Source organism: Ixodes scapularis, unplaced genomic scaffold (assembly GCF_016920785.2).
Source record: "Ixodes scapularis isolate PalLabHiFi unplaced genomic scaffold, ASM1692078v2 PGA_scaffold5__190_contigs__length_132052651, whole genome shotgun sequence".
Classification (NCBI taxonomy): domain Eukaryota; kingdom Metazoa; phylum Arthropoda; class Arachnida; order Ixodida; family Ixodidae; genus Ixodes; species Ixodes scapularis.
Window position 1 is genome coordinate 46382085 of NW_024609880.1, and position 13770 is coordinate 46395854.

General features: G+C 43.7%; 1 protein-coding gene across 1 annotated transcript in view; it reads left to right on the forward strand.

The window, feature by feature from the left end:
* LOC8036914 (SEC14-like protein 2) overlaps positions 1–13770 on the forward strand; it is an 82619-nt gene that overhangs the window by 36949 nt on the left and 31900 nt on the right. The window contains exons 3-5 of the mRNA XM_042293839.1: positions 4514–4557; positions 7649–7711; positions 7782–7875. Coding sequence (XP_042149773.1) covers positions 4514–4557; positions 7649–7711; positions 7782–7875 — 201 coding nt within the window. The remainder of the gene's footprint in view (positions 1–4513; positions 4558–7648; positions 7712–7781; positions 7876–13770) is intronic.

The window sequence follows — 13770 nt, forward strand, 5'->3', positions numbered from 1 at the left end:
GTTACTGATGACGTCATCGGCATCGTCATCGTTACTGATGACGTCATCGGCATCGGCATCGTCACGTGACCCCCTAGGTCACGTGACCCCCCCCCAAGGTCACTTGACCCCCTCCCCCCCAGTACCCTTCCCTCCTCCTCCTCAAGAGCTGCGCTCTAATTCGGCGTTACAGGGAGTTGTAAACAGCTTTCACTTTCTGTTCCATACACGCAAGCAGGTACGAACTAATAGGGAGTTTTCGTAGACCGCGTTTCCCTCCCCGCTAAGCCCTCCGCAACGAAGCAGCCGCTACTGCGCCGGCGCGCCGATGGCCTTGACTGTAGAGTTCCGGGTAGCGTAGCTGGTTGCGGAGAGCGTTGCGGAACAGCGGAAACGATCTACGAAAACTCCCTAATAACGCTCCTACCTTACCAGCGGCAACGCCTTTACAGGCCTTGGAGAAGGGTCGTTTTTGAACGACGCACTTTTTGCGCTAACTTTTTGTTTACCATGAAAACCACAATAGAATCACACTTCACTACAAGCAATGTGCGTCCAACATTCCACCGATTCCTCCTCTTCTCCCAAAATGGTGGGCTGATAGCGTAACGAATGCCACCGAGCGAACACGCCACGAAAAGGCGCCCAGCGTCCTAGGAAGCTTGTCAACTGATTTTGATCTAAACTGCGTGTCACTAGTCGTGTGCAGTGCGGGCGAAGGCAACGCCAGGCGACGAGAGAAAGGGCGAGCACTAGGGATGTTATTTTTCGGTAAAGGACACAGTCGTCGGAAACTAGGCACATGGGTGAAGATACCTGAAGAGGAAGATCGTTGACGTAAATGAGAAAAAGTAACGGACCTAGCACCGTTCCCTGAGGCACACCAGATGTTACGGGGCTATAGTAGATGAACAATCATTAACATAAACAAACTGATGACGCTGAAAGAGAAAAGATTCAATCCAGGAGAGAACATTATTATCGAGGTTAAATGAGAATAGTTTTAGAAGCAGTCCGTTATGCGGAACTTTGTCAAATGCTTTAGCGAAGTCGAGAAATACAGCGTCAGTGGAGAAGCCAGAATCAAGGTTTGCGAACAGGTCGTTGGTTAAGCAGAGAAGTTGGGTTTCGCAGGAGTAGCTTCTACGGAAGCCGTGCTGCGCTTCGTTAAAAAGGGAGATAGAATCAAGGTGGATAGATAGTTGCTTGTGGATTACGTGCTCGAGTATTTTAGAAGGTACATAACTTAGAGATATTGGCCTATAGTGTAAAGGAGAAGATTTTATCATCGCTTTGTGGACCGGGATGACCTTGGCGACTCTCCAATCCTCAGGAACCGCCGCCGTATCTACTGATTCCGGAAATTTTTCTGTTAAAAATAGGCTTGAGGAATATTTTCAGCTTTGTAAGACCTTAGAATTTATTCCGTCGACACCACAGGGAGAGGACATTTTCAGTGACATAATAATATTAACAGTACCTTCGAAATCAATACAGATTGGATCCATAGGTAAAACATTGCTAGTAATAAGTAAGGACTGTGTTAAGGGACAGTGGGCAGTGAATTGGGAAGAAAATAAATGATTTAGAACTGTGGCACATTAATTACTCTCAATAATGTTCTCAGAATCATCAATAAGCTCAATAAGCGCTAGCGGGGAGTATGGTGCATGATTAACAACATTCCGAAGTTGGCGCGAGCTGTTTAGTAGCATAGATGGAAGGGTTTCCTGGTAGAATATACGCTTCTGCTGCTCTAACATAATTTCATAATTAGTGAAACATTCATTATATCTAGACCAGGATAAAGCAGTGTCTTGTTTCTTGGCTACTAGAAAACGTCGTTTTTTTTGTTTTTTTTTTTCTTATTGTTGAGGGTTTTCAGTGAGTGCGAGTACCAAGGATTAGAAGACCGGGAACTTATGTTAATAGTTAGAACATGAGCTTCAATGAGTTGCAGTAATTTGTTTTTAAAACGGCACCAATTTTCATTTATATTCCTGTCATTAAAACCCTCCAGGAAGACTGAGAAGTAGCTCGAGAAATTTTGGTTAAGCTGCTCGTAGTTTGTTTTACTATATAGCCTTATTTGCTCCGTCAGCCTGTTTGGCTCTGGTGCTTGAACTCCTAGGTTATAGAACACTGCTTCGTGGTACCTGGTGCCTTGAAACTCGGTAAGAGAGGTAATATATTTAGGATGGTTAGTCAAATGCAAGTCTAATATATTTGAACATGTGTTGGTTACACGGGTAGGGAAAGAAATCATCTGCGAAAGTCTAAAATCCAGGCAGAGACTTAAAAAATCGCGACACTCACCAGAACTTCCACTACAAGCAAGAGCTGATAAATTCCAATTTTTTTCACGGAAGTTAAAATCGCCTACTAAAAAAACAGAATGACCAAAATGTTGTGTGAACAAAATTGACAATTTATCACGCAAAAACGTTTAAAAAAACAAAATAGGGGAGAAGAGCTTTCTCTCCTCCTGTTCAGCCTTCCTAATGCTTATCTTTTCTCCCCTCGCCTAGAGTAGCCTTAGTTTGTACTGGACGAAACTAGTGACACGGATTATAGTAGCGTTGGAAGCGACTAACTGTGGCGTATTAGAAAATGGAGATCCAAAATTAATCAGACAGGAATATCTTGTTCTTTATTCATTCATTATATTTTAGCGACTGAACATCACACAGGGGGTGGCCGTTCACCGTGCAATGTGGTTTATCTAACAATTCCTGACGGCAGAATAAAACATGTATTGGATAATACATCGAGCTACGAATGCACGCGAAACACGCTTATAGTAGCTTGCCAAGGACAGCAGAGCAAAAATGCGAAAACGCAAACATCAGATTTATCAATGCTCCTCATTGGAACATTTAAAAATGCTTACTGAAGACAGTTGGCAGTCTAGAGAGTCGATGCATGCATATGAGCGCGGATATTAGCGAAAGGCGGAAAAACTATACATTGACAACGACAAGAAATTTCACGGAGTGGTTAAAAAAAATGCCGGCATTAAAATGCATGTCTGTAAGAACTGTCAACCTATTTTTCTTCTTGTACTGTCCGTAATATCAGTGCACTTTGACGAGCTCAGCTGAAGCAAAAATTTAAACTGTTTTCTTCTCAACCTGAGGCAGTTTATGCCTGAGGATACCTTTCAAGTGTTAACAGTCATAGGACTTCTTGCTTGTGTCTAAAGCCGCGGCCGCACAGCTAGCACATTATAGGTCTTTTCGCCCAACAATCGCATGGAAGCTGCCGTATTGGAATCACGTGACGCTAATGCCATAAGTTTGCCTCAACTCGTCGCTCCGCTCTCCCCTCCGCACCATGGCGGATGCATAGCATTTGTGTCTTCGGTCTCGTTTCGCCACGTCTTTTGCCGTACTCCATAAAGTGTCATCCGATACTTGCATCTGCTATACCTATTTGAATTCAGCCAGATCCGATAACTTAATCAAAAGTTATTAGTGATTTTCTGAAAATTTCAATGGGAAAATGGCGGCCGACGGAGTTTTCAAACACATGGGGCTCTATGGCACCAGAAACCGAAAACGGGCAAAAATGGGCTCCATTTTCCCATTCAAATTTTTAGAAAATCACTTATAACTTTTGATTAACTTATCGGATCGGGCTGAAACTTTCGCATCTGGTTGTGACCTTTAGCTCTACCTTTGGGCGGAGAATGAGCGTTTGGCGATTCTATTTTATTTTTGCAGTACAAAAGATCGTGTAAATTTTCTTTTGTGACACCATGTAGACGCGGAGGCATTTCTTAAAGTGGGGTCGTAAACAAATAAAAAAAACGCAATTTATACTCAGATCGGTTTTGAAATTGGCTCAGCGCAAGTTTTATTGGTAGTGCACTGTAGGGGCACATTTTTATTACAAAACAAGGCGAAAACTGCATAAAACAGCCATACAGCAGCCGCGTGCACGTTGAAACCGAAACCAACAAAATTGAAGGAACCTAATGGTGGCGGCGAGTCCGTGAGCGCTCTCTATCCGTCAGTAGGGCAACTACTCGGATGTAGAGGATACAAAAAGACAGCCTGCAGACAGGTGCATATCTTTCTTGGATAGCGGCCCTGTCACATTGGTTATACGTAAACTGTCTGTAGACATGTTTGGAGCACACAAACGTACAACATGTTTCGAACATGCTCTAGGTGATTCCGTCATCATGTCTGTTGTCAACACCGTGTCGTTTCTAATGTATGAGAAGTGTGACTGTGCGGCTTTGGTGTCCCAAGTTTCCGATTTGAGATTCACGACCAGCCATCCTGCAGTTACGTTGTTAAACTACTTTAATAATCACTAATTTCATCCACCAGCGCGTCATCCTGTGACAGCTTGAAGCTGAGCTAGTTGGTTGTTCGCTTATATATGGAGCAAGCTGAGAAATATAAGTGTGTAACCTTCCTTCTGTGTATGTGTATGAGTCATTCTGTCCTGGTGATTTGGTGTGTCGTTTCTCGTGAATTGTCTGAAGTGTGAGGTAGGGTGATCGTTTTCACTCTCCTACCGGCAGCTCGAGAGTTCGACGTGTCCAAGGCCGAGGACATGTTTCGACAGGTGAGTCCTCCTAAAGCAAATCACATATATTCGCGACTCCAGCGACCTATAGGGGGCGCCACCACCAAACAAACATGGCGGCTGAGTCCAGGTCGCGTCGGCTCGGCCGGGCCGCCTGAATAGGTGGCGCATTCAATTTAACAAATTTTCTTTTGTTCAATGCCCAATTTTATGGGTATTTGAACTGAGACAGTTAAGTGTAGCCGGTGCGCATAAACTTGCCGAGCATAGTTTTGTTTTGCCGGTGTTTTTTGTTCTTTTCATGTCGAACTTTCGTTTCGGAGACTTCGATCAAAACCGAAACTATGGGCTCCGGAGAAACGGTAATAGACTATAATTAGTTTTGATCATCTAAATAAAGCGGCGAGGGCTACAAAATTGTTCCACCGAGAGTAATTTTTAGCTAACTCGCATGCCTCGACCATGCGACTTATCTGTCCGCGAAATTGAGCTTTTGTGCCTCTCCGCGTTTCAAGAAACAGCTCCAGTCGTGTGCTCGGTCAAGAACACAGGCTGCAGGAAAATTACGAAAATTAAGCAAGCGCTTCTTGAGCCAAGGAGCATGTCAACTCGCTGGCGCTTCATTAAGCAGCTGATACTCGTATTTAAATTCAGGTTTTAGTAGCAATCGAGAAGTCATTTTGATGAATATGCGGATTATGTATTATATTACGTACTATATGGTCCCCCCAAAGCGATATTAGTATATTCTTCGGGTTGAAATATGAACTTGGTTGACTAACTATTAGGTGAACTGCTGAATAAAAGTATATTTGACAGACAGAGAGATACTACTTAAACTTAGCCAAATGGCTCTAGCCGGCAGAACGGAGACGAATACGGACAAACTGAGGAGAGTCTTCATCGGAGATTCACTCAGACCTCTCTGCATTGAACTTGACTTCGAATCCTGAACGGATAAAATGAGTATTTTTTTGTGGCCGGTCAACCTGAGCAATGTAGACGTATGTTGCTGCTGGCTTCGACAGGGGTTATAATATAAATATTGGAGGCGCGATAAATCCTAATGACGTGACAGCTTCTAACTTTGCGAGATGTGTCCCCCACCTTTTGAAAGCAGATAATTTCCCTCATTAATCATATGCAGCGAGCAGGTTTTCTGAATCAAGTAAATGCGAAATTAGCCCAACTCCTTCAATGTGGTCTTTTTCGGCGAAAAGCCGCCAAAATGAATAGCCAACGCACCGGCCGGCGTTAGTGGCTCAAATTAACTTGAATCTAATCGAGCACAACCAAACTCAAGGAAAGCAGCTATCGAACCTTCCCATTCACTTGACTGCAGCATTGGTGTTCCCTCCAGTAAAACACTTCGTCTGTCGACCTCAGTCCACTGTTCTACACTCTTATAAGAAAACCACTTATCAGTTACCAAGCAGTCGTCACTTTGAATGTGATTAGAGACAGACGAGAAATCAAAACGTTTTTCCGTGATTCCTCCTCATCCAAAAAATTGAAAGCACGCGACCGTGTGTTGTGGAGTAAACGGGCTTTCAAACACGTGATGGAAAGAAACAATATATTGAGGCTTCACCACACTAATGAACGCTCAGGCAAACTTAAGAAATTTTCGGACCTTCGTCAAATTACATTGCTCGCCCCCGCGCCGACAGCAGGTGTCCGCAAAAGCCATCAGAGACGCGGCGGGGCGCGGAGCGACCTGGACCGACTGGTTCCCGGTTTTCCCGCTTGGCGGCGTCCGTTTTGCTGGAGTCGCGAATATATACTGTCTCCCCAGGCGTATGACGTCACGAAGAGAGCAGCGTGGAAAGACTCAGAAAGGTATAATCCAGCAAACATAACGGTCGTTCATGAGAAAAAATAACCATGGTTTTCGGCCCTCGTAAGTACGAGTAAACTACGCTGAAAGCCAAAACTCAGTCAGATAGTGACGCTAGCGGCAGGGGGCTCATTCATAAATTTTGTTTTCTCACAAGTACCCTTTGATACAGGCGACGTCCTGTTGTCAATATTTCGTGTTCGGTCGCAACCGCTACCGTCACGTTCTTGCGGAGCTTGGGCTGTCTGTGATGCAAAATGTATGCACGGGGGACGACATATACGGCTTTCTTTTCTCGTGTACGCGGCACATAGAATCCCACAGCAATAAAGACGCCAATGAGAGATGCTTCAAAATGACTGACTCTGCTGGTCAGCTGCAGCTGCTGTTATGAATGAATGTAGGGACTAGCAGCAAGATGAGCTACAAAATCATCGTGCCCATGCAGCCAAATCAAGTTTCCATTAAGTAATATAGTGGTGAATTCACCCCGTAAAATGCACCGCCGAAATAAGCACGCAATCGGTCGAAAGCAAGCAAAAGAGTCGTCAACTTCCTGCTCCTATTGGGAGATGGCGTAACAAGTATTATTTCGGGCTTCTGCGTAGTGTGTTTTGTGTTGGAGCTCGTTATCGAAAAAGTCTATGCTGTGTTAAATTTTCAAACAAACAAAAAAAAAAACAAGGAAACTACGGCTTAAAACTTTACCAAGGTAAAATCCACACCGTAAATGCATATTCCATAAAACGTTTAGAACCTGCAACCACCAATTATTTTGGCTCATTTTACTGGAACTCGCTCGACCATAGGCTCTATTCTCAATAACCTATAAATGCCATACAATAATCTCAGCTATATCAATTTGCAATCGGAATATGTTATCGAGCTTCTGTTTTTTCGTTATTACAATACTGCCTCAGAAGCAAAAAATGCGGATGTCTTCAGATGCGACAATTCAGATAAAAGAAAAATGTGGGCAAGTAGAAATAAGAAAGCCTCATATCATTTATGCTCTTTGCTTCTATCTGTTTTAGGTTTTGCCAAAATGAAACTGCGAAAACAAACCGGATTTCCTTGAACGATAAGCATGAAAGGCTTGTGTGAGCACTATTTAACAAAGTCTAAATACTTTTGGTGTTCCTTTTCAAGCAGGTAGACTTGCCCTGAACAATCTTGGTCAGTTTTCTAACACTTGCCACTGAAGGGCGTTCTGAAAATTTTAATGGCCGTCTATGCAACCACGTAGAGTTCTAAGTGATCGCTTTCTCACTGGGGCCGCACGCGCTACCGCAGGACGTCGAGTGGAGGTCAAAGAACGGAATGAGCAGCATCTTGGAGGATTACCAGCCGGGCGAGGTTAGTTTTGAGACGCGCAGTGTCCTTCAGACGTCCCACGGTAGCTTCGTTGCTGTTACGCGTCGTGCAGCTGATTCAGCGTTACTTCCCTGGCGGCCTGCTGGAATGCCATTCCAAGGGACACCCGCTCTTCTTGGTGCCTATGGGCAACGTCGACATTAGAGGTGAGTGCGTGCAATATATCAGGCTTTTACAGTTCGCTGGCTGAGCTGCCTGAGAAACCAACACTTTAAGGCTGTGATATGGCGCCTGCAGCGCGTCCCCGACTAGCGTGTTTCCCGCATCCTCAAATGTGGTCCCTCGACTTTCGCCTGATGACGCCATGGAAATGTCATTGCCCGTCACGATACTGACGGTGGCACAACAGTGGTGGCGCATACGGCAGACGCCCTCAGCTGTGTTTCGCTCTTCGCTCGACAGTCAACGGACGCAACCGCAAGCTTGAAGGCCGCGACGACAGTGGCGTTGGCGTTCGCTCGTTTTTACCGCAACTCCTACGACTAGCCCTCGGAATCGTGACATCCCACATCGTGACAAGGCTGGTCCCGCAACGTAATTTGATGTCGCTTCGAGACCACTACTGACGCATGGACGGTGTAAGTAATAACACCTAGAAGACTAGGCAAAATGATTTGTTGGCCTGGTTGGATAAACATGCATTATGAAAATAAAAAGCGCGAAAGACAAGGACAAGAGGGAGACTACACAGGACAAGCGCTTACTCGCAACTGACGTTTTACCTGTGGGAAGGTTTATGTGAGACAGTCCGGAAGACGTATCGACGTAAGGCTCAGAGAGCATGCGGTATCTCTAAACTCCTCTCCGTCGAGGCATCTCGCCCTACATGTGAGGAACTGTGGATGCGCCCCGCTACTGTCCAGCACAAGGATTCTGAGGAAGTGGTTAGATAAGCGAACTCGCAAGATTTTCGAGGCTAAAGTCATATCAACCAAAGGAGACGCCTGCATCAGTGCTTCATCGGTGACTTTGTCATCAAGCGAATTAAAGTACATAAAATATTTTCCTTGGATATTCTTAATTTGATTTACCTTGCTTTTTCTCTTCTTTCTTAATTTTTTCACTGTAAATTTTTTTCACTGTCACTTTAATCATATGGGAAAGAAAAAGAAGTGGTCAATGTCGAGGTTGTTCTTGACAACGGCTCCTTGATTTTCTGGCAAGTTTGGAGACTGCATCCTTTGTTTCCACCTTCTCCGGGGCTCTGTTTATACAACCGGACTACTCGACGCCCAGAAGATCCCGTCCTGGGTCAAACTGGGTACCTAGACCACTAATTTCACGACAACATTTATCTCACGGACTGGAACAGTGAATATTTAGAAGAAAGCCCGAAACTTGCGTACGCCAGTTTCCTAAAAAAATTTCTGCATTGTTACGACAGAGCTTTCCCACTGAGACAGATTAACAAGCGGAGAAATAAATTTCGCAAACCTTGAATGACTCCCGATTTATACACACGCGTTAAAGAAAAAAATAAAATGTACCACGACTTTCGTAAGTGTAAAGACCAAGAACCTCTTGCTGCATTCAAGAAATATAGAAACAAACTAACCTCTGATTTAAAAAATGCCAAACAAGAATACTACATGCACCTGTTTTATCTCGTTCAGAGTGACCCCAAGAAGATAGGGGAAGCCGTAAACACCTTAACAAATAAGCATAGTCATTCCCGGGATATAAATCACGTGATTATTGATGGGAATCATGTGAGCGGTATAGAACTATGTAATTCGATGAACGAGTGTTTCGTAAATGTTGGTGCACGTTTAGAATCCGACAATGAGCCCTTACGCGGTGGCATGATGACCACGGATTCTATAACCAATTCGATAATGTTATCACCAACCACCCCACAAGAAATAGAAGGTCGTATAAGCAAGATAAAAAATAATGTAGCCCCTGGCTTAGATGAAATAAAACCCACTCCCATTAAATATGTTTCTAAAATCAAAAGTAACATCTTATCCCATATAATAAATTGTACTCTAGAATCGGGTATATTCCCAGACCCCCTAAAAATTGCTAGTTACCCCTGTCTTTAAAGGAGGGAAACCGTATCTACAAAATTATAGACCTATATCAGTCTTGCCAATATTTTCGAAAATATTTCAGGGAGTTATACAAAGCCGATTATATAATTTTTTTTAAAGCATGATGTCATAAACAATTCACAGTATGGTTTCCAAAAGGGCAAATCATCAGAGCAGGCACTTGTTGAGACGAAAGATAAAATAATATATAACATGGAAAATAAAGTATACACACTGGTAGTTTTTATAGAGTTTAAAAAAGCATTCGACACGATTCAACACCAAATGTTGTTAAGTAAACTTGAACTGTACGGAATACGAGGAGTAGCTTTGGCTTTAATAAAACATTATCTAACAAATCGCCTTCAATTTGTCAAAGTTAACAACTCTGTCTCAACCACGTTGGAAGTAAAATATGGTGTCCCTTAAGGTTCTATCCCAGGCCCCTTGTCGTTCCTCCTTTATATTAATGACATTACTGCTATTCCTAGATCTCCAGAACTGATTATATACGCAGATGATACCAACGCATTTTTCGCCTCTGCCTCCAAAGCATCCCTAGAGTCAATGGCAAATAGCTATCTCGCTGAATTAGCAGTGGGGCTCCATAAAAATAAACTGCAACTAAATTCTAAGAAAACCAAGTATATAATTTTTGCTACAATAAACAAACATGATAATACTCCAATAACTCTGTATTTCGAAAACACGATTATAGAGCAAGTCCCCGAACAAAAACTTTTAAGCGTTTGGTTTAACCAGGAGCTTAGCTGGAATGCGAATGTAAATAAGTTGACTGCTGAGCTTTCTCAGGCAGTTGGATGTTTGTATAAAATAAGAAACCTGATCCCTACATGGTTAAAAAAACAAGTTTATTACTCTCTTTTTTACTCAAAGTTATGCTACTGTATTTTAGTATGGTGTACCACCACGCTCACAAACTGCAATAAGATTCTTAAATTACAGAAGAAAATTTTGCGGTTATTTGAAAGTTACACGGGAGATATGCAAGACCTTCCAACTGAGCCACTTTTTAAAAAACACGGTATACTCAATGCTAACCAAATTTATGATTTCAAGTTAATACAACATATCAAAACTGAGAAACTTTATGATAAAAATACAAGTGATGTAGTGCACAGATACACCTTTCGGCACTCTTTAAGACGACCCCCACAGATTCGAACAAATTACGGAAAGCAAACTAAAGATTATCAGGGGACCAAATTATTAAATTCAATTGGGGCCTTCGTGGATTTTAATAACTCCTTTTCTAAATTAAAAAAAAAAAGCTGAGGGACACTCTTGGTGGGCAGTCACACTGTTTTATAGCCATTTTTATACATGTACAATTTGATGGTTTTTATCTCTGAACTTGTGAAAAAGTTTCCTTCATAATATATATTACTAGTTGCGATCCTCATGATGATGTGTTATAAAGCTATGACATAATTTGAATTGCTGATTGTTCTGCAGCTGCATGAGTGTATACTATACTGTGTACCGTATGTACGAACTGCAAAGGGGACAGAGACCTTCGTTAGGCATTTTCTGCCTTTAGTCTCTGTTTCCCTTTCGGTTGATCCGAAAGAAATAAAAACTTCAATTTGGACATATGACCTCGCTGGAGACCGACCCAATGGATGACCAAGAGCTGGCCGCTGAAAAGCACACCACAAGCAGTGCCACCTTAACAAGTAAGCGAGCTTATTTACATGGGGAAAAGCGATTCGACGATCAGGATGACTTCGTGCATTCAGAGACAACACCAGCGAAGCTGTCCATCAAAAACGGTGATGCAAGGAAAGAACCCCAGGCAGACGATGACGACGATGGTTTTACCCTTGTCCAACATCGTCGAAAGAGGACAACAGGTATACCCGTGCTGCTGACTCCAACAAAAGAATCCAGCCGTTTCATCACCTTAACCCCCTCAAGCTAAGTGAAGAACTGAAGGCAGCCGCTGGCGCATCTTTTGTTCGCCATCACTTCACTGCTAAAGGAGGACTCCTCGTCGACGTAACGGAGCCGGCAACAGTTAACCGACTGTTGAAGATTCACTCTATAGGAGAAATCGCAGTTCTGGCCAATATCCCCAAGGCATATATGCAAAACAATGGACTTATCGAGGGAGTTCCTGACTGGTACTCAAACTCACAGTTGACAGAATTTCTTGAAGCCATTGGCGTCATCGCAGCTCGTCGTCTCTACCAGAGATATGGCCAGCCCGGTGAAGCAGCCAAACCAACGGATCGAGTCGTGATCACTTTTCGCCCAAATACGGAACGCCCTACCAAGGTAAGCCTTGGCTTTACTCGACATGAAGTGGTCGACTATGTTGAAGCGCCACCAAGGTGTTTCAATTGCCAAGCGTTGGGCCATGTGGTTAAATATTGCAAGGGAAATGCGAAATGCAAGCATTGTAGTGGGACTCACTCCATAAAGGACTGCAAAGGCGAATCACCTGTCAAATGTTCCAACTGTGGTGGGAACCATCCAGCCGATTATGTTAATTCTAAGGCAAGACTCCAGGCGCTTGCCAAGGAGAAGCTTTTTGTCCGCGGCCCAGATCCTATCAAAAGCACAGAAGGTGAAATTGTTGAGCGCGGTATGCCGTCATCGAGCACAGCTCATAAGGAGGATGAAGTCACCGTTGAGGTGGACACACGCTACCGACCTCCAAAGTACAAGGCGAAAAAACAGAGAGCAAGCCCAACTTCAACCATGGTACAGCAGAAGGAAGCTTCTTTAGAGACCAACGACATGGTAACATCTTCCCCAAAAACAGCGAATGCACCCGCTGCCCAAGTACCAAGTCAAGGTGCTCTACGGGAAGGCACTTATATAGCAAAGTGGTAACAGATACCAGACCCCCTCAGAGTACTACCAGATCTCAGCAAGGATCCATGGCCGATTGGAGACATAGTAAGTTTCATTTTTTCTGTATTGCCGAAATTCTTCGCTATCCTACCGGCAGGTATTTTCAAGACCATACTCCAAGGAGCTATGTTTCTACAACCAGCCATAGTAGAGATGACACGAAACCTGCAACCGTGTCATGGCTGACTCTTCAAATTGTTAACCTAGCTCTAAAGCCAAAGAACGACACTTACCTTTTCTCATTGAATGGAACTGTGCTAGTCTTCACGTTCGTCATGCGGAACTTTCATTGTTTTTAAAACGTTCGCGAATTCCGATACTTGCATTTAGTGAGGCGGGTCTGCCAAAGGATCAGAGTATATCAGGGTATTTTTGCTACCGAAACCCTACAATGACCGGTTTTCCAAATGGGAGCGCGGCCCTATTTATAAGAAAGGCCGTCCTTCACCTTCAGATTGACACCACTGACTTATGTACAGAGGATTTGGAGATTATAGCAGCTCGTGTCAAATTCAACAATCAATTTTTGTGAGTGGTAACAGTGTATGTCCGTGCTGAAAAGGGCGCAATCAAAGTTGCAGATTGTGTAAAAAAAATCTGCCAACGCTGCGAGGATCCGATTTTAATGTGCGGCGACTGGAACGCACACCATGGCCTCTGTGGCGCAAACAGAGATGATACGCGCGGCCGGGCTTTGGTAAGAGTTTTTGAAGAATGCAATCTTGCTGTGGCGAATGACGGCAGTCCAACGTTTTTTCGACAACCTGACACTTACAGCGCCATCGGCATCACTGTCCACTCACCAAGCCTGTGTGTAGATTGGAAACGATACCCTGACACAATGAGAAGTGATCACTATCCAATATTTATACATCTACATGAATTTCGTGGGACTCGACAGTGCACCAGACAGGTCACCCACTGGGGCTCTTTTAGAACAAACATGGAAACGTCTACAGAGCCCATACTACAAGCTATATTGACAAGCGCGGAGAAGGCTAGTATAAAGATACGACTACCAGAGCACTACCCAGAACTTGACCTCAACTTGCTTAATCTTTGTGCAGCCCGAAGACAGGCCCAACGACAGATCCAGCGCAAATACTCCAGCACTGGCAAAACTAAGTT